The 20,611-nt window shown below is 32.9% G+C and overlaps 1 protein-coding gene across 1 annotated transcript in view; it reads right to left on the reverse strand.

Annotated features, from left to right (window-relative positions):
* Nucleotides 1-19,850, reverse strand: part of LOC140436862 (beta-ureidopropionase-like) — a 73,973-nt gene extending 54,123 nt beyond the window's left edge. Inside the window, exons 1-5 of the mRNA XM_072526009.1 lie at nucleotides 19,738-19,850; nucleotides 17,446-17,705; nucleotides 14,099-14,193; nucleotides 11,867-12,073; nucleotides 11,694-11,804 (exon numbers count right to left, since the gene is read on the reverse strand). Of these exons, the coding sequence (XP_072382110.1) occupies nucleotides 11,694-11,804; nucleotides 11,867-12,073; nucleotides 14,099-14,193; nucleotides 17,446-17,705; nucleotides 19,738-19,841 (777 nt within the window). The 5' untranslated portion in view covers nucleotides 19,842-19,850. The remainder of the gene's footprint in view (nucleotides 1-11,693; nucleotides 11,805-11,866; nucleotides 12,074-14,098; nucleotides 14,194-17,445; nucleotides 17,706-19,737) is intronic.
* Nucleotides 19,851-20,611: the final 761 nt, after the last annotated feature.

The following is a 20,611-nucleotide window of genomic DNA, read 5'->3' on the forward strand; positions in this document are numbered from 1 at the left end:
TCTCGATGATGTCAGTCACTCCGGTTCTTCTCCTGATGTCTTCGTTGGTTATTCTGTCTCGCAGAGTTATTCCTAACATGGACCACTCCATTCTTCTCTGCGTGACTCTCAGTTTGGTAACTGCTGCTTTTGTTAAGGTAAGTGTTTCTGCTCCGTACGTCCAGACTGGGAGGACGCACTGATCAAATACCTTTCTTTTTAGACATGTGGGTAGCTCACTTTTAAAAGTTTCTCTCAGTTTTCCAAATGCTGCCCACCCAAGGCCGATTTTCTTCTCTTCAGTTCATGAGTCTGGTTATCCCTGCCAATCATAATTTCATGTCCCAGATATTTATATCTATCTACGAGTTCTATTTCTTTCCCACGGAAAGAAAGAAAAAATTTCTAAATTATATTTAGGTTATATTGCAGATATAACCTAAAAATAATATAAAATATAGTTAATTATCTCTCCAGATTTGATTCCGGTAAACTTTTGATCTGCTTTCTGGTATCTTATTCGCTTTCTGTATGCTCCTATCTTCGCGTCTTTCTTCATCCATATATGTAATAGAGAGAAGTCAAGCATGACCTCCATGGAGGGGGTTGGGATAGTCGACATCGCTCCTGTTGTGATTAAGCATGTTTGTAGTTACAAACAGTACATCTAGTTGAAATCCCATTTTTTCCACATATCCTTCGATATGTTTAAAAGGAAATATTTACGTTGTTGGTTATTCTTACTAAGTTCTATGTAAGCCGTTTATTTAGAATTACTCCTAGATATTTAATATTATTCGCCTCTTTGGCATTTTCTCCATATAGAGCGGGAATCAGGATGTTATCTAGATCAGAAACGTTCCGTCTTCTTATGAAACCGACTTCTACTAATAGGATTGACAGAGACAGTTTTTCCCTGTCGCACCACCTAGTTAGGATATTTAACGGTCTTTGCACTGGATAGAAAAGTACCATATCTTACCATAATTACTACTAAGATCACCTGCATAGGCCTGCACTTCTTCCCCTTGTGCATCAAGGAGCCACGCGCAGGGGGTATTGTCCAGCATTCCTTTGATCCAGTTATAGCGGATATTCCTCTTCATGCTGCTGCATCATTAAGAGAATTTGGTAGTGCATTATTAAATGTGCCTTTTATATCTAGAAAGGCGGTTAATGCAATTTTTTCCATTTTTAGTGGAGTGACTGATTTTTGGAGCTTGTAAGAGTAGCACATATTTTTGGAGTCATTGGGTAATCTCCAAAAGTGTTTGCAGCATACGATATAATGCCTCCCAGTCATGCAAGATAGGTTAGCCCTATTAGCCCATATCCACCACGTTCCATCAAACAACAAACACGTTTTGTTTTACACTTAGGAAAGGGCACCCTAAAAAGTTGTTTGGGAGTCTCTTTACCATTTTGATTGTATTTACCTGACTGCTTTTGAAATGAATATATATTTATCTGAAGGTCTTTGAAGAGAAATAAATGGAACCTTGATATTTCTGTAGTCTGTTTTATCTCCTCGCAATACCTTCTCCACGACTCTCTTTTTGCGCTTCGCTCTCTCGCTCTTTCTGAATATAATAAATTCCTTATTGTATTTAAAAACAGCTTTGCGTTAATTCCCCGCTCCAGATCTTTTGGCAAAATTAAATTTTCGTTCGACTCTTTCCTTTGATTTTGAAGGTTATTGGTACACCGCGGCACTTTTTTGTTGGGATTCCTCGCTATCTCCGAACAATTATCTTCGAATGCCAACATAACAATATCTTGATATTATTCGGCCCACATTACGAGATCCAGTATGTTCCTTATCGTCCCTTTAACCCTGCGTAGACAATATTCCAGGTGTGATTGATATTTTTGATCTGTTTTACGAGGGTAACGTTAAGATTCATTGAAAGACTTATCGGTTGTTTCAAAACAGATATGTCGATGATGTGGACAAGACAGCTCATGAGACACATTTCATTTTTAAACCGTTCTATCCACATGAATCGTGGCCACTCTTATATTAATGACGCCCTTTTGTTATGAAGTTACGAAATTTGGTTTATTTCCTATGAGTAACTTTAATATCAAATTAAACTTATATTATGGTCGAATTAAAGAAAACATTAACTATTTTTATTACTGATTCATGACCTAGGTAAAAAACGCGTCTAAATCATCTGTAATAATTTACTTCCGGTAGCTCTACGTTGGGTGAGCTCCTTATTTTGACCCATAAATTTTTAGAAAAGTTAATATATTAACTTTTCCTCTAAAACTTTTGTCTTACAAAGCCATCCTCAGGGCTATGCTACAATAGAATAACTAATTTAAGTATTACAATGTTTAACTAAAGTTTACTAAAATTTTAAAAAGTACCAGTACCAAAGAGGTATTCTATTGGTGAAAAGATACAAAATTTCTTCAAAAGTTAAAAAAACTTTGGAAGTTTTCCATTTCCTTTAAAAGTTTATTAGTTACTTATATTAGATATTTTATTGTAGCGTAGCTCTGAGGATGGATCTTAAAGCCGAAGGCGCTCAGCTAGGAATTAAATATTTTGCATACTCTTAATATATTTTTCTTTTCCATTCATTCATCTGCCATAAGTGTGTACAAAAACATATCAGTCTTTTTCAATTGATAATTTTATGCATTAGATTATATTGTTTGTCTAAAGTTTGCAGTTGTTATAATTAGAAATACTTAAGCAAATAAATAAAGGGTATCCCAAAATTAAGGCAAAATTTCAGTTGAATAGAAAACACTGTTTTTTCTTATGATGATTTTATAAGATGATAATTTTATTATTGAATCATAGAAATAGACATAATAGGGTTATTCTTCTTCTTCTTCAAGTGCCCTGTCCGTGGCGAACGTTGGCTATTAACATGGCAATTCTGATCTTGTTTGCGGTGCTTCTGAATAGTTCGACCGATGTGAGCCCGAACCACTTCCTCAGATTTTGGAGCCACGAGTGTCTTCTCCTGCCTGGCCCTCGCTTACTGTCTATTTTTCCCTGGACAATCAATTGCAGTAGACGGTACTTATCGTGTCTCAATATGTGGCTAGATATTCAAGCTTTCTTTGTTTAATTGTATTCACGATTTCTTTCTCCTTTCCGATTCTTTGGATTACCTCTATGTTGGTGACATGTTCGGTCTAGGATATAGGAAGAATGCGTCGGTACACCCACATTTCGAATGCTTCTAGTTTTCTCGTGAGCGTCTCCGTCAGCGTCCAGGCCTCCACACCATACAGTAAGATCGGAAAAATGTAGCATTTAACTAGACGTAGTTTTAGGGGAAGAGACAAATCCCTGCTTATGAGGAGCTTTTTCATATTGCTAAATGCTGCTCTAGCTCGTTCTATTCTCGCCTTAATTTCTGTGGCCTGTTCCCATTTTGCATTTACGTTGGTGCCAAGGTACACATAAGATTCTACATGGTCAATTAGTATGTTACTTATCCGTAACTGTCGAGCAGGCTGTTGCTTCCTGCTTATCAGCATCCACTTTGTCTTCTTGAAGTTGAGGCTCAGGCCGTATTCCTCACTAACTGAATAAACACTTTCCATTACCTGCTGTAATTCGTCTATGGTACTGGCAAGGATCACCGTGTCGTCGGCATATCTTATATTTTTCGTTAACTCGCCGTTTATTTTTATGCCCTTATTTGCATTTTCCATACATTTGTTAAATATTTCTTCGGAATAATTATTGAATAGAAGTGGGGATAATATACACCCCTGACGGACACCTCTTTTGATCTGCACACTTTCAGTGAGTTCGTTGCCAATTTTTGCTCTTGCAAAATATTGTAATAAATGTTGACTGCAGCCAGTTCTCCGGGATTTTACCGCTATTATATATGTTGTTAAAAAGTTCAACTAGATTATCAACGAACTGTTTGTCTGATTTACATAGGATCTTTAATATTTCGCAGGGTACATTGTCCGGTCCTGCTGACTTATTGGTTTTTAGTGCTGCAATGGCATCTTCTATCTCCGATTTAAGGATTGAAGGTCCTTTTTCTCCTTCTACATATAAGTGATCATCAGTCCTGTCAGATGCAAATAATTTTTCTATGTATGATTTCCATGTTTCTAAGATCGTTGATGGCTCCGAGATAAGATTTCCATCGTCATCTTTTATGCTGTTGGGTGACTTATTGAATTTGAAAAACCATTTTTCTTTGGCTTCTCGAATTTTCGTTCTTATGATTTTGTGGATCTGCTGGTATTTTTCTGCATTTTTATTCTTGAATTTACGTCTTTTATCCATCATATCCATTATCTCATCAGATATCCATTCTTTCTTCTTCCGTCTGTCACGCTTTAGGGTTATATAGGCAATAATACATCAGGCAAATGGCTTCGACGGCTTTGCCGGACCATATGCACTCTTTCGTCGAAATTTTCCATGATCATTTTGCATAAATGTGTTGGTACTTGTAGGCTTGTTGGCGTAGACCTTTGACTTCATATAACCCATAAATAAATAGATCAAATATTCCCATGTGATTGAAAAGAAAAGTCTTTGATCAATGTGCACTTCTAGTTCTAACGTATGGAGCAGAAACATTGACTCTTACCAGAAAAGTTATCGATAAGATACAATGGGCAATGGAGAGGACAATGTTAAATATATCCCTTAGAGAAAGAGTTTTAAATGAAATTATATATATATATATATATATATATATATATATATTGTGACAATTAGGGTTTATAGAAAATAATTTATAAGTTATATACTACATAATATTAGATATTTGGTTGTTTTAAATAAGTTATATACTAGAGAATTTAATAAAAATATATTTATGTGAGGGCATTTTTAATAAATTAGCATATAATAAGTGTAAAAAGTTGTATTTTAATTTTGTAAATAGATTTAAGTGAGCCATGTGCTTAGGCAACCAACTATACAGTGGATTGACAGATAGAAATTAATCATAATACGAATATAAGTGGGGTTATAATAATAATGTTGGTTTGAGGTGTTTAATTTATATATATTTGATGATTTAAATGTTTATTCTGATCTGAAAAGCCTAAATGTCAACAAAATTATCAATGGAACAGTAACGAATTCTCCAGAGTGCAGAATTTGACCTTTGTTGACGGTCGAACATTCTGGAATAATGATTATGTCGGTGGATCAAACAGATATTTTTCGAGAACATCTATATAGAAGTTAATAGAACACAATGGAACATGATCTCTTACCAGATGGTTCTGGAATATCCAAAAGATATAAATACCCGTGATTTGGATTCAAGATGGCAGTTTTTGGAAGTTTTTAGTCAGAAGTCAGGCCAGTTTATTATGAAAGTTATTAGACACATTTAGTGAAGTAAATTGTTCAGAATTTTCAAGAAGTCAGTCAGAAAAGTTTAGTAAGAAATATGAAAGATTATTTGGAGTCAGAGAATCAGGTACAAATAGTCAAATTGTTTAATATAGTGAGTTAAATGAAGATTAAAAATTATGCATATAATTAATGCACATTTATAATTATACACAAATAATTATTGAAGATTATAAAAGTATATTGGAAGAAATTAAATTATATTGTGGTTGGAGATTAGTATAAATCAACTTATAATAATTGGATATTGGTATATTGAAAAGAAGAATAAATATAAATGCTGTTTGCTGGTTTGGTTGGTGGTGTATAAATGCTGGTGAAGAAAACTATATCTTAAATTGGTAGAAGCTGATAATTGGAAAAAGTAATTTCACAAAAAAACAAGGATAACTGAAGTACGAAGACATTCAGTGGTGATTAGAATCTATATACTTAGTGGAAAACAGTTCATTTAGGCATTCAGTGAAAGAAAGGTACAAAATTTTGTTAATATAATTTAGTTAGTGTCATAACAATTTCAATTTTGAAGATAGTTTGTTTAAATTTTAGATTGTCTATAGAATTTAATTAGTTTTATAAGAATATCAGTTTAAAGATAGTTTATTTTAAATTTACATTGACTAGGTTAGATATATATGTGTGTTTCATAATAGTTATAATAAAGATAATTTAAAAAAGTACTTACAAGCTAATTCTTTGAGAACCGCGATAAAAACCCTATATATTATATTATTAAAAATACTCATTGCTCATCATTCAAACAAAAACACATCATAACAATATATATATATATATATATATATATATATATATATATATATATATATATATATATATATATATATATATATATATATATATAACGGCTATACACCCCAGTGTGGGGTTAAACCGCGAATGCTTTCTAGATCCTATTTCTTAAGTGAATCAGTCTTTTTTGTTTATCTTATGTTCTTGACAATATCTCTCCATTTTTTCCTGTCTCTAGTTCTTCCTCTCCATTCTCTGACTCTTGCCCTTTGGAGGCCTTCTTCAACTTCTTCCAGCCACTTTGATCTCGGTCTTCCCCTTCTCTTTCTTCCTCCTGGATTCCATTCTATCATTGCGTATGTCACTGTGTCATCGCCTGCTCGCCAAATGTGACCTAACCATCTAACTCTGCATTGCTTTATTTTAGTTACGATGTCTTCCTTAAGTTCTTCCTTAATTTCTGCATTTGTTCTGCTTCTATATTCATTTTGCTCTGTTCTGATTGGTCCTAGTATAGTTCTCATAATCTTTCTCTCTGCTATTCTTAAGTCTTCTTCATCTTTTTTAACCATCGTCATTGTTTCTCCTGCATATAATAATATTGGCCCAATTATGGTGTTATAAATGCTCATCTTACTTTTTTTAGTCAGTGTATTGCTTTTAAGTAATCTTTTGTTTGCAAAATAAGCTTTATTCACTGCTAATATTTTTTCTTTTATTTCGGATTTCCTTTCTCCGGATGTACTTATTGTAACTCCTAGATATTTGAAGTATTCTACTTCTTCAAACTCAGAACTTCCTATTTTGATTTTTTCTTTCATTGGTTTTTTCCCTAATCTTAATATTTTTGTCTTTTCTTGATTTAATCTTAGCCCCATTACCTTTCCTTTCTCTCTTATTTCTTCTAGCATTTCTTTCATTATTTTTCTGTTCTTTGCAATAATAGCAACATCGTCTGCATATGCAATTATTTGACCGCCTCTTGTTCTGAGATTTCCTTTATTTATATTTCGTAGTACATATTCTAATGCTAGATTAAATAGCGTTGTTGATAAGGCATCTCCTTGTTTTATCCCTTTATTTATACTGAATTCCTCTGTCTCTCCTCTTTGTGTCTTTATGCTTATTTTTGTAGTTCTCATTGTCATTTCTATTAATTTTCTGAGTTTATGTTGAATTTTTAATTTTTTAAGTGCTATCATTAATCCGTTCCTTTTAATTGAATCAAATGCCTGTTTGAAGTCTATGAATAACATTTCCAATTCTAATTTATACTCGTTTGCTTTTTCCATTATTTGTTTTATTGTGTGTATTGCATCTATTGCAGATCTTCCTTCTGTGAATTCACATTGGTACTGTCCTACTGTCTTCTTTGTGATCTTTAGTAACGTTATTCCTCTATAATTTTCACAGATTTGTTGGTCTCCCTTTTTATGCACTGTTATGATCTGCCCTACCTCCCAGTCCCCTGGCATTTTCTCTTCTTTCCATATATTTTTCAATAGTGGCAGTATTTTTCCTCTTAGTTCCCTTCCTCCGTATTTTATTAGTTCCATATTAATTCCATCTTTACCAGGGGCTTTTCCATTTTTGCTTCTCTGTATTACTTCATCCAATTCCCCTAATGTTGGTTCTTTTGAAATTTCGATGTCTACTTCATCTACTTCATCTGCTTCTGCTTCGTTCACCGTTTCCTCCTCGTTATGCATTTCTTCTTTTGTTGTTTCCTTCGTCAAGAGCTCTCTGTAGTAATCTCTCCATACTTGCTTGTATTCTTGGTCCGCTATTATCACTATTCCTTCTCTATTTTTTATTCCGTTTGTTTTGCCCTTGTATTTTTTGTTTTGTTCTTCAATCTTTTTTTAAAAACTTTTCGTATTACTGTTTGTTCTTTCCTGCTCTATTTCCTACATTTTTTTGTCTACCCATCTTCTTTTATTTTGCCTTATCACTTTGTTAGCATTTCTTCTTAATTTTTCATATTCTTCTCTGTCTTACACTTTATCTGTTCTTAGCCGTTTATTTCTGGCTTGCACTTTTTTTCCTGTTATTTCTCTACATTCTTGGTTATACCATCCGTTTTTTGTTTTAGCCTGACTTTTACCTATCTGCATATTTGCACCTTCTTCTATTGATTTTTGGATCGTCTCCCATTCTGTGTTTATATCTTCTGCTTTATATTTCTCTTTTATTTGAACTGTTACTGCCTCTTCATTTTTTTTCTTACTTCTTCATTACTGATTTTATTGACATTCCACTTTTTATGTTGTTTTTTTTTTGTTTTGTTTCAATTTTAACTTTTTGTCTTATAGTGGCGGTGACCATGTAGTGGTCTGAATCTGCACACGTACCTCTGAACGTTCTTACATCTTTTATTGACTATTGTTTTCGTTTATTAAACATTATGTGATCAATTTGACTATATGTTTTCTGATCTGGTGACCTCCATGTTACCTTATGTAATTTAGGGTGTTCAAATTTTGTTGAGCTTATTAACAAATTTGTTCTTGTTGCTAGGTTACATAGTCTTTGCCCATTGTCATTCGTGTTTTCGTGTATTGTATGCTTTCTTGCAATTTGTTGTAAAAAGTCCTCTTTTCCAATCTGGGCTTTGAGATCTCCTAGTACCAATATGACATCTTCTTTGGGTATTTTTTCTATCTCCTCTTCAACCCTATCATAAAAGATTTCTTTTTCGTCTGTATTGCTTGTTTCTGTGGGGGCGTATAAATTCAAGACTGATATATTAAATGGTTTGCTGTTGACTCTAACATAGGCCATCCTTTCGCATATTGGCTTGAAATTTATAATTTTCTCTCTTAGGTGCCTTAGTATCATGAATCCCACGCCTTTTTGCCCTTGCTTCTTTCCTCCTGAATATATCATTATGAAGTCTTGTTTATCAATCTGTCCATGTCCCTCCCAGCATAATTCTTGCAGTGCTGCAATATCTATTTTATACTTTTTGAGTTCTTTTCCTATTTCTAGCATTTTTCCTGGAGCTAGCATAGTTCTTATGTTCCATGTGCTTATTTTCAACTCTTTATTTTTTTTATTCTGTTGTCTTCGTCTTTTATTTTTGTTTTCTTGTCTATCTTTCTTTATTTCACTTTTGTTGTAGCCGAGTTTATCTGCAGTCATTTCCTGTTTCTTTGCCTCGTCCGTCAACGAATAATGCATCCTCTCATCCCTTGCTAGTTTTTTTAACCACTTCCATGATGGTCCTCCAGCTGGTTGGTGTTTCTTTTCCATCTCCTTTCTAGACCATCTATTATAAGTTTGTTGGCTTTAATTTGGACACGTTTACCTTTCTTCATTTCATCTTTTGCTATTCTTCGCATTTCCTTCTGTATTTGTAATTCCTCTGTCGTTAGAACATTGTTTATATATATTTTTTCTTTTTTCACTTCTTTAAGTTTACTTTTATTTTCCATAATTTTTGTTTTTGCTTCTTTGTTTGGCAGTCTGACTAAACATGTTTTATCTTCTAGTTTCACTGTTTCTTCTATATTTACGGTAATATTTAGCTCTTTTGTCATAAAATTTCGTATTACTTCTTTTAGTATTCTTCTATCTCCAGTTTCAGATTTCACTATTCTCTTGTTTTAGTTCTGCTAGTTCAGTTTTCAGTTTCTTCATTTCTTCTCTGTATTGTTTTTGTTCCGTTTTTGCTTCTTTCATATCAGTTTTTAATTCTTCTAACTCTGTTGTTAAACTGTTTATCATATTTAGTATTTGATCTATTTTGTTTTCATCTCTGTGACTTTTAACTGTACTTCTTTGTACTTTTTTACCGGGACCAAATAACAGTTCCTCTTCTTCTCTATTTCTTTTCCGATTGTCATCGGATGTATTATCATCTGAATCCATATTTCTACTGCTACTACCCGCGATAGAGCCAACCTCCCCACTAAACGCGTCGAAGGAAGATGGTCCTCTCAAGCAGTAGCTTGTAGTAATTTATTTTCACGTTTTCTTCCTGGATAAATTAATTTTCAAATAAAATAATTGTCAGTTACTTTGGAACGGTTTGATGTGGCAACGCCCACCTCTAGGTTTTAAAACTGATATATTAGCATTAATTAGCTGGGCCGGTTTTGTTTTTAGTTTTTTGTGTTGAGAGTAAATAAAATTTCCTTCGCCTTCCTAAATTTATAGAGGTTATGCACTTACCTCTCTTCCAATGTCTGCTATAATTACCATTAACACTTTAATTCTTCTATTACACACTGCATGCATTGTGTTTAAATCAAATAGGTAGAAGAAAAACTGGTGTTACGAACACAGGTAAGAGAATTACAACGCTGAAATGGAACTGAGCAGGACATATTGCCAGAGTCAAAGAAATGGAAGATGGACCAAGAAAATTTTAGAATAGAGACCTAGATATGATGCTTATTGTATTCGAGGACGTCCTCCAACAAGTCGGTCAGACGACATCAAGCGCATCCAGCACAACTGGATAGAGCGTGCTTAATGTTATGTTCAACAGTGGACTCGGAACAACTTATGATGATGAACCCCATAAAAAATCCAATGGTGGTAAATAATCCGATCTAGTAAGCCAATTCTGATCACTGAAACGAGAAAGTATACGACCAAGAAATATCCCATGCACTATTGGAATTGTTTCACCAGCTATATTTTATGTGGCAGCATCATGTTAAAAGCACATGCCATTCACGTCAATACCATCCTATTTAGGCAGAAAAAACTCTGATATTATGTTGCCATATCAAGCATAAGTACAGTCACTGCTTGACTGTCCTCATTTTCAAAGGAGTACGATCCAAGGATGACTACAGCCCAACAATTGCAATAAACAGTGACCAAAGCCGTCAATGTGAAAATGTGGTTCATCACTTAGATTAATTTTTCTGGTATCCACTTGTTGATGTTTAATAATCCACTCCCTTCGCTATTCATAGTCAATAGGCTTTAGTTCTTGTGTCAGTTGAAATTTACAAGCATGAAGATGCAGATTTTCAGTGAGACACTTAAGAGAGTTTCTTGAAAATTGCAATCTCTGTCCACGACGCCGAATTGATGTACATGCACTTTCACCCTTACACTCACCTTTCAATCTCACGCACTTATTTGATACTGACACTTGAATGGCTTATTTTTGGACGGCCAGTTACTTTCTTAACAGTTGACGAAATTAAATCAATATTCCAACCATATTTTGTACATTTTCGAACTGTTGACGCCAAATTTTCATTATTTTTAGAATATCGTACAACAATTAAAACGCGTTGTTTTTCGGTTAACGCTTTATTCATTCTTACTAACCCTAAACTGTCAGCTGTCAAACCGTTTTTGTTTTTTTCTTGTTAACACTTTACTGGACGAATGGCGGCAAATTCAAATCATACGTGAATTTTGGGACACACTATATTTTTAAGTAATGTTAGTAATGTTTTTGTGTCGAAATATAAGTTTATATATATATATATATATATATATATATATATATATATATATATATATATATATATATATATATATATATGTATAGTTCGCAAAATAAGAAAATTCATTTTTTTAACATTCTTATTTTATAACATGCAAATGGTGGTATTTAAAAACAACTTACTGCCCCACATGGATTAAAAACAATTTCAGCACCATTTAATGCCAATCCAAACCAACTCAAAGGGTAGTGTCTTTCGTAACAGATGCTTACACCAATTTTGCCAAATTCGGTCTGCAATATAAATAAAATATACGTACGACATAAATATTGTTTACAATTACAACTTAACATACTTCAAAAACAGGATGTCCTAAGTTTCCCTCGCAGTAATATGTAGGCTCGTTGGAATTTTCTAAGCAGGGTATATGATTTCTCCTTTGTTTCCCCAAGACAATACCATGGTTGTCGATAACTACAGCGGTATTCCAAATTCTGTCTTCAAATACTTCATCCCTTTCGAGGATGGTAGATATTATTACCATATTATTTTCTAAAGCCAGCTAAAAATAAATTTTTGTGAAAAAAATTGATGGTTATTATATGTACAGCTGGTTCCTAAAAAAACTGATACGACTCTTAAAGCGTACTTTGTAGAAAATTGAGCAGTGTATTTTAAAGGATAAATACTTATTATTTACATACTGTCACTGTCACTGCCAAATCTTAAAATTTGCCAGATAACTTATTTTGTTTAACCTCAAAAATGGCGCCACATGCTAGCAAAGAACTAAAAGCAATAATTGTAACGAAATTAGAAGAAGGTTGGTCACTATCTGCCGTAGCGAATCATTTTAACGTAAGCAGAACAACAGTTTTTAATATTAATAAAAGATGGATAGAACAAAAACCCTCGAAAGAAAGCAACGTTCTGGAAGACCAAGAGAGATTAGAAGAGAATCCTTTTGAAGATGCGAAAACTGCAAGAATTATGTCACAGTTTCCGGAAAGAAAGAAAACAACTTGGCGTAGAATTAAAGCATCGCGTCTTAGGTACCGAACTGCGGCAAAAAAACAAGCTCTTACACCACAACAGAAGCAACCAACACTTATATTTGCTTTAAACCATCAGCTACAAAATCAAGATTTTTGGGACAGGGTACCTAATATTTACAGATTAGAAAATTTTTAAATCTTCTAAAATTGATAAAATTGGGGTGTATAGACCAGATAAAAATAAATTTATTTCTCTATATGTTAATAGATATCGAGCAGCTGGTCATTTTAGCGCCAATGTATGGGATAGATTTCATCTAGAGGAATGGGAATGGTATGGCGTATTGATGGCAGGTTTGTTGGGCAGACTTATCCAAATATTCTAGAAAACATTATGTTTCCCAGTGTAGAACAGTTGTATCCAGAAAATAATTTTATTCTCCAACAAGATAATTGTTCGGTTCACACTGCAAATATAATAAACCATTATCTCCAGAATAAGAACATCAAAACCTTATCATGGCCCAGCTACAGCCCAGATTTAAACCCAATCGAGAATGTGTGGAGGGTTGTTATAAAACGGTTATATCGGCGTAATTTTATACCTCAAAATGCTAAAGAGCTGTGGAACGATATACAACGGGTTTGGGAAGAACTCTCTGAAGAAGACAATTTCATAGTTTCTTTCACGCAGATGGACCGAAGACTACAAGCTGTTATCAGTGCTGATGGAGATATTACAAAATATTAATTTTATTTTTACATACCTAAATTTAGTATAGTTTTGGTCTTCCAGACTCTCGTTTTCTTTCGAGAGTTTCTTGTTCCCTCAATTTTTTAGTAATAGAAAAACTGTGGTTCTGCTTATGTTAAAATGTTTTGCTACCTCTGATAATGCTAAGTTATCTTTTAATTTGGTTACAATAATTCTTGCTTTAATATATTTTCAAGTCATTTGTTTTATTCCTTAATAATAATAAAAATAATAACAACAACCCTATTTTATGTAAACACTATCATTTATATACTCTTTATAAAATACAGGAATTCAAAATAATATCAAAATTTAGACCTTAATAAATATTAAAATTTATGAATTAACATATGTAATCAATTGTTTGTTGTTTGTTTATTTATTTTATTATTTGTGTGTCATAATAAATATAATATAATGTCAGACCAACCAAATACACTGCTCAAAATGATCAAATCTGACTAAGAGTCGTATCAGTTTTTTTAGAAACCAGCTGTACGTATTCATATAAGTATTTGCGTTTATACATATTTACATAATATTTACATAAGTGTAAGATTAGCGTATTATATAATACACTTGTATATACATCATTACAAAATTGTCACTATAATACACAAAGTAATGTAAAATTAAATATTCAAAACTACCCACTTTTTAATTTATTCCCCTCTCCTTCTTTTCCTCATGATATTTTAGGCGTTGGATATTTTAAACGACGTTACCTGGTGAGTGCATAAAATATTTGTTTTCCTAATTGAAGTAATTATTTCAGATAATTTGTTTAGTTCACAAACGCTATCTACCTATTAGAGGTTTAATTAAAACAAAAACTTACTGACTGTAAAATTCTTGTCGTTGATCCATCCTCTGCCTTTTCGGCATATTCACTCCAAGGCATTTTTTCTCCACTACAAAATGCGTATGGCATATCTGAAACATATAATAAGTATTCTCTCAAATTTTGTCCACATATTAGTTTATATCTTCGTTATACAATTTTTTTTTTTTTATTTAAATTTACGTGCCTCGACAACTATGGTCATTGACACGGGAACAAACAAAATCGGTATTTACAATATATGATTAAGCTACAGTTTTGATACTTTTACAAAATTCGTAAATATTTTATATTAAATTATATAATTTAGAGTCTCTTAAAAAATAATCAAAGAGTTCATTGAACCAGGTGAACTAAGTATATCACTAAGGGTACCACTAATGTTATGCCGTCGTCGGGTGGAGCTGAAAGTACTACATTCAAGTAGGATATGCTGTATGGAAAGCCGCGTGTTGTTGCAGCGTTCGCAGACTGGTGGATTTCCAGAACTCATGAGGTAACCATGCGTGAGACGAGTGTGTCCTATTCTTATTCGTCTGATTATGGCTTTGTCTCTTCTTTTTTGTATGGGAATTTGCAGTGGTCGAATTATTGGTTGTATTTGATGTAATTTGGATGTGCTTCTACTCCATTGATCTTGCCAATTTTCCAAGACTGATTGCCTGAAGAGATATTTTAGGTCCTGATGGAGCTGTATCCTTTCGACTGGATGATCAGGGCAATTAGCTTCTTTCGCCGCTTGGTCTGCTTTCTCGTTACCAATAACACCTACGTGCGAAGGAACCCAGATTATGGAGACTGAGGTGCCCGAAGTTAACAGCTGATGACAGTGAGCGTGTACCTTATTGACTATTGGGTGTTGTGATCTTAGGGTTTTTAGTGAATGTATCGATGACAGAGAGTCGGTGCATATGGCTATACGTTTGCTGCTTTTTGGTGTGACTTCTAGCGCCTTGTTTATTCCATATAATTCCGCTGTATGTATACTGCAGATAGTAGGGAGGCGAAATGACGCTATTGTTTCATTTGTTGTAGTAACAGCACAGCTTGTACCATGTTCATCTTTACTGGCGTCTGTGTATAAGATTGTATCAAACTTTTCCATGTCAATCATTTTGTTGAACTCTTGTCTAAACATACTAATGGGGGTTTCCTTTTTGTCGTATCTACATAGACTAATGTTAAAACTAGGCTGCTTTCTGGTCCAAGGCGGGGTATGAGGGATACAGATCGGGGTCATATTTGAAAAATCTGTGTTGTTAATTAACTGGTGTAATTTGCAGTCAAATGGGTATACAGACCTAAGTTTTTCTGTTGGCTTTATTACTGTGTGTCTGGCAACAAGCTTGGCAGCTGGATTTGAGGGGTTGGCAGAGACCTTTGCAAAGTAATTCAGAAGTAGTCTTTGTCTCCTATAGGTCAGTGGAGGTTCATAGGCTTCAACATGAATGCTTTCAGATGGGCTAGGTCTAAAAGCACCAAGATAAATACGAAGAGATGTGTTCTGAACGACGTTAAGAGAATTTAAGAGAGACTTGCATGCAGACATATAGAGTATGCTACCGTAGTCAAGTTTGGACCTAATTAGGGCTTGGTAAATTCTGAGTAATACTTCCTCTTCAGAGCCCCAGTGATAGTGAGCAAGAGATTTAATTATGTTTATTCTTTTTAAACAATTAGCTTTAGTGGTTTGTATATAATTTCTCCAAGACAGTCTTTTATCAAACTGCATACCTAAGATTTTATGGTTATCTACTACACGAAGCGGAGTTCCATGCAGTTGTAAATTAGGTTGAGGAGACCTGTATTTTTTACTAAACTGGATTACTACAGATTTAGGTGGTGAAAATTTGAATCCTGTACTTTCTGACCTATTGGTTATAGACTCTAGGGTGTTTTGGAGTAACGCGCATGTACTGGATGTGGTCCTACCTTGACAAAATAGAATGATATCATCAGCGTAAATAGCGTGTTGAACTGGTGCTTTTATCGTAGAGCATATGTCGTTAATACAGATTAAGAATAGTGTGGTGCTAAGTATACAACCTTGAGGTAGTCCATTCTCTACAGCTTGTGGTGCAGACATTTTACCATTTGCAGACACTTGGAACGTTCTATCCGTTAAAAAATTATTAATAAATGTTGTTATATTACCTTCTAATTTGAGGTCACTAAGTTTTGCAAGAATTATTGATTTTGAAGTGGTATCGAAAGCACTCTCTATGTCTAGAAAAACGGCAATTACCTCATTCTTGTTTTGCATGGCGTATGTAATTTCAGACTGAAGTGAAACCAAATTGTCCATAGTGCATCTATTTGATCTAAACCCTGACTGAAATGGATTTAGTAACTTATGTCGTTCTAAATACCAGTTTAGACGATTATTTATCATTTTTTCTAAGACTTTACATAATGAGCAAGTTAAAGAGATGGGTCGAAATGAACTGGGTAATGCTGAAAGGCAGTCATTCTTTTTAATTGGAATCATAATGGATTTTCTCCATAGCCTGGGAAACCGTTGATATGTCCATAAAATAATACAATATTTAACCTTATAACAAATAACTGTTTTGTGCTTACTTATTCATAAATTTTAAAAATTAGGATCTATGCCATGTAAAAATAATTTGCAACTTTCTACTTTAAACCAAAGTATAAAATAATATGCAAAGAATGATGATCTAACTATAAAACATTACTGACGTTTTTAGATATTTTATGAAAATTTTAGGTGCCATCTATAGTACAAGATCCCACTGCAGGATCACTACGTAAAATTATTAGAATGCATTTATAAAAGGTTGCCAGTCAACAAGTGGCCGCAAATACTTTTAATTCAATTAATAGTAACTAATTTTTGAACAAAAATTTTATTTCGTTTATTTATTTTTTTAAATAAAAATAAAAACTCATATAACTGGCACTTCTAACTGGTAGCATTGCGTGCTAACTGTCTTTTACTTTATCTTTGATACCTCGTGTTTTTAACAGTTGGCAACCTTAATTTGCGACATTTTTTCTCTGGCAACCTTATATCATCATAGTAAGTTTAACCTTATTTAGTATTAATACGGCCACCCTTATAGCCGTATTCTCACTTTTGTAATCTTTGATTATAGTTCAACATATAACTTATCCAATAACATTTTAGCTGTCACTGACGATGGTACAAACTAGTGACTAGACTTATGATAATTTTAAGACAATTTAACCAAATTCATTATAGTCCGAAAATGCTTCAACCTTCAACAGACCTCTAGGTTGACCGTCTTCGTAATTTAAAAAAGATAATAAAGCAAATAAATTACAAACCTAATACTAACTACGACAAAATCTGTACTTACTCCAAGCTTGCTGTAAACAAAAGATCTTAGCTCCTCCCTTCGCAGCCACTTTAACGGCGTCCATGGCTAAGGTGTACATTTCGGTTTTTACTTTATATATGGGAAATGTCAAAGGAACTGGTAACTTTTGTTGGAACAAAGCCACTCGTACTAGCCGTGGTGGTCTTAACTGTTCGGGTGTGCTATTAAATTTACATTTCACCAACTCCAGTTTATACCTCGATACTAACTTTAGGCATTTCTCCGATACTTCTAGATCCCTACAAATAAAATTATATATATATATATATATATATATATAAAGTAAAGTTCGTGTAACCATGTTTGGCTAGGGTCTAAAGTTCTGGCTAAGGTCTAGTGTTAGGGTTTTCAGGTCGTGCAAGCGCCCCTAACGTGACTTAACGACTACTTTCGGGACATAAAGCCGGGACCGACGGCTTTATGTGCCATCCGAAGCACGGTGGCAGCTCAGTTAAATTAGAAATTGAAAATTTTGTCGGTGCCGCGGTTCGAACCCGGGCCCTCCAGCTTGTTAAGCCAGTGCATAGTAACATAGCCACCGAGATACGGCTGCCATATATTTATATAATAATATATATATATATATATATAATACATATATTATAAATTTTAAAGTAGATGACTTTAAATACGGACGACTTAATATTAAAGGATAGTTCATTCGATTACATGAAATTAACTTTAACTTGAGGGCCCGCCAGAAAAATCATAGCATGTGATTTTTTTTTTAAAACAACCACACCTCCACAACCATTATGACAGTAAAATTATCGTTGTTAATTAAATTCTAAATCATGAAGAAAATTCAGAAAAAACAGTCATGATGATAAGTATTTGGTCTTTTCTTTAGTTTACTCTCAATATTAACATCAAACTTTAATTTTATATGTATGTCACTTAAAAATTTAAATGATACTAATAGTTGTATTTTCTTTTTATTGATTTTTTTTTTAAATTGATAACCAGCTCCTACAGTCTACCAAGGAATTTGGGACGGAGTTGTTTTTGTTTAACATTTAAGATATTTTTTTTATATCTCACTACTATTTTCCTATTCTCCCATTCTCTGGGAACTTTTACTTCTGTCCATATTTTTTTAATTATTCCTTGAACTCTACGTCTGAATAATTTTGAGTTCATTAAATTTTTCCCGGGTACTTTGTTACTGGGACTATTCTTAACAATTTTAATTACTTCGTCTATGGTCAGGGTCAAGGCAGGTTTTTTTCTGCTCTTCATTTAGTAGTTTTGAAATTATTCCTACTATACTAATTTGTATTGTTCTTCATCTTCAATTACTTTTCCTTCTTGATTTTTAGTGCCACTTGTCTCTGGTTTATAGCTAATGCTTTTTTTCTTTGATTTTTTCATAGAACCTTCTCGGATTATTGTGTTTACTTTCCTGTTCGGTTTTAATTACTTTTTCTCTCATTCAGTTCCCCTTACCTTTTTCTCCATACCCTACCCTTTTCTCTTACCCTATTATTATTTGTTGACTTTGTTTTCTGAGATGTTCGTATTTATTCGTATCTTTCTGTCTATTTGTTCTAATCTGTACTAATCGTGCTTTGTTTTTTCCTTTATTTATGATTTTAAAATTATCATTATACCACTCTCTATTTTTTCTGTGTTTTCTTCCCCAATATTTCTTCCGCTGTTTTATTGTAATCTTTATTTTATTACAGGTTTTCTCTATTTCTTTACATTATTATTATTTAATTGAGCCACATTCCATTAAATTTAATTTTTAATTTGAATTTTCTTTTAAATTTATATGTTCTCTTTAATATTTCCCACCACTTCTGATTCTCTTCTGTTGTTGACCAGTATGTAATCAGTAATCAGTAAACCAGTAAAGTGTTATTGATATATTCGTAAAGGAAGAAATGGTCAAATGTATTGGCGCCATAATCAGTATTAAAGAAGAAAGAATTTTATAAAAAAAATTATGTAGTGAACACGAGGAGAAAAAATAAAGAACTGAAAGAATTAATAAAAACAGACAAATTATATAAATTTATAAACAAAATATAGGGAAATAATATTCATACTTTAAAAGAAAATAATCTAAAACTTATTTTAATAAACTGCATCAAAAAAATACAGGACAAAATTGTGTACTTATTTAAATAAGTATAAGTTTGATGTTAGTTATAAGAGAGCTAAAATGTCTCTAAAAATTTAAATATTCAAGAAAAAAAACTATTACAGAAATAAGACAATACGAAAATCAAAATCTCTTACATTAAACAAAAAAATATATTTACTCACTTTACTCCGTCTCCATAGAGTATTCTCCATACTTGCCTGAGTTCTTTTTCAGGTAATTTATGTAAAATTGATTCGACACTGTCCAATTCCTTCTCTAGTGACATTTTAAATGGTTTAAGTACTTTAATTTTATAATTGGAATGCTTTGAGCAATTGTAATACGAGCAAGTGGTGACAAAAATAAACAATTAAAAATAGATGTAGTAAGAGGTTGAATTTCTTTCGAATATATTTCACCTGTCTTAAAAATGAATGTCTCCATATTATCGAGCTGTCTCTATTCTAGTTGTTTTAATGCCTGCTATAAGCTCAAGTTATTTTAATATTGTCCCAAATTTTTAATAACATTTGTGAGAATATTAAAAAATTACAAAAAACAACATAAAATGTTGTGAAAAATATACAGAGAAATAGGTACATACTTTTTTACTTTTTCACTAGAATTTCCTATTTATCGCCGAAGTCGGGGATCGTGCCATGCTCTGCGTTTTTAGTTTTTAACAAATTACACAATATTTATGATGACCAAAAGGAACTCAACTATTAACGGCTATAGAGCGAAGTATATAGTATTAAAATATACAAGGGAAGTATGATCTGGTAGGATATAATCTTTCTGATATCTTTAATAAAAGAAATAAAAAGGCAGTTAGAAGCAGTTAGAGTATGAAGATTTAATAAAAGACTACAAATCTTTGTATTAAATTTTTCCATGATTATAATATACGTTAAAATAAAAAGATATACTAAGTATCTGGAAATTATAACAAATATTACAATAATGTATAGAATACAACAAATAAAGCTAAAGAGTGAAATCGCTTAAACTATATTCACAAAAATATAATCAGTACTCTTTACACACGCCTAGAAC

The sequence above is a fragment of the Diabrotica undecimpunctata genome, chromosome 3, assembly GCF_040954645.1.
Source record: "Diabrotica undecimpunctata isolate CICGRU chromosome 3, icDiaUnde3, whole genome shotgun sequence".
Taxonomy (NCBI): domain Eukaryota; kingdom Metazoa; phylum Arthropoda; class Insecta; order Coleoptera; family Chrysomelidae; genus Diabrotica; species Diabrotica undecimpunctata.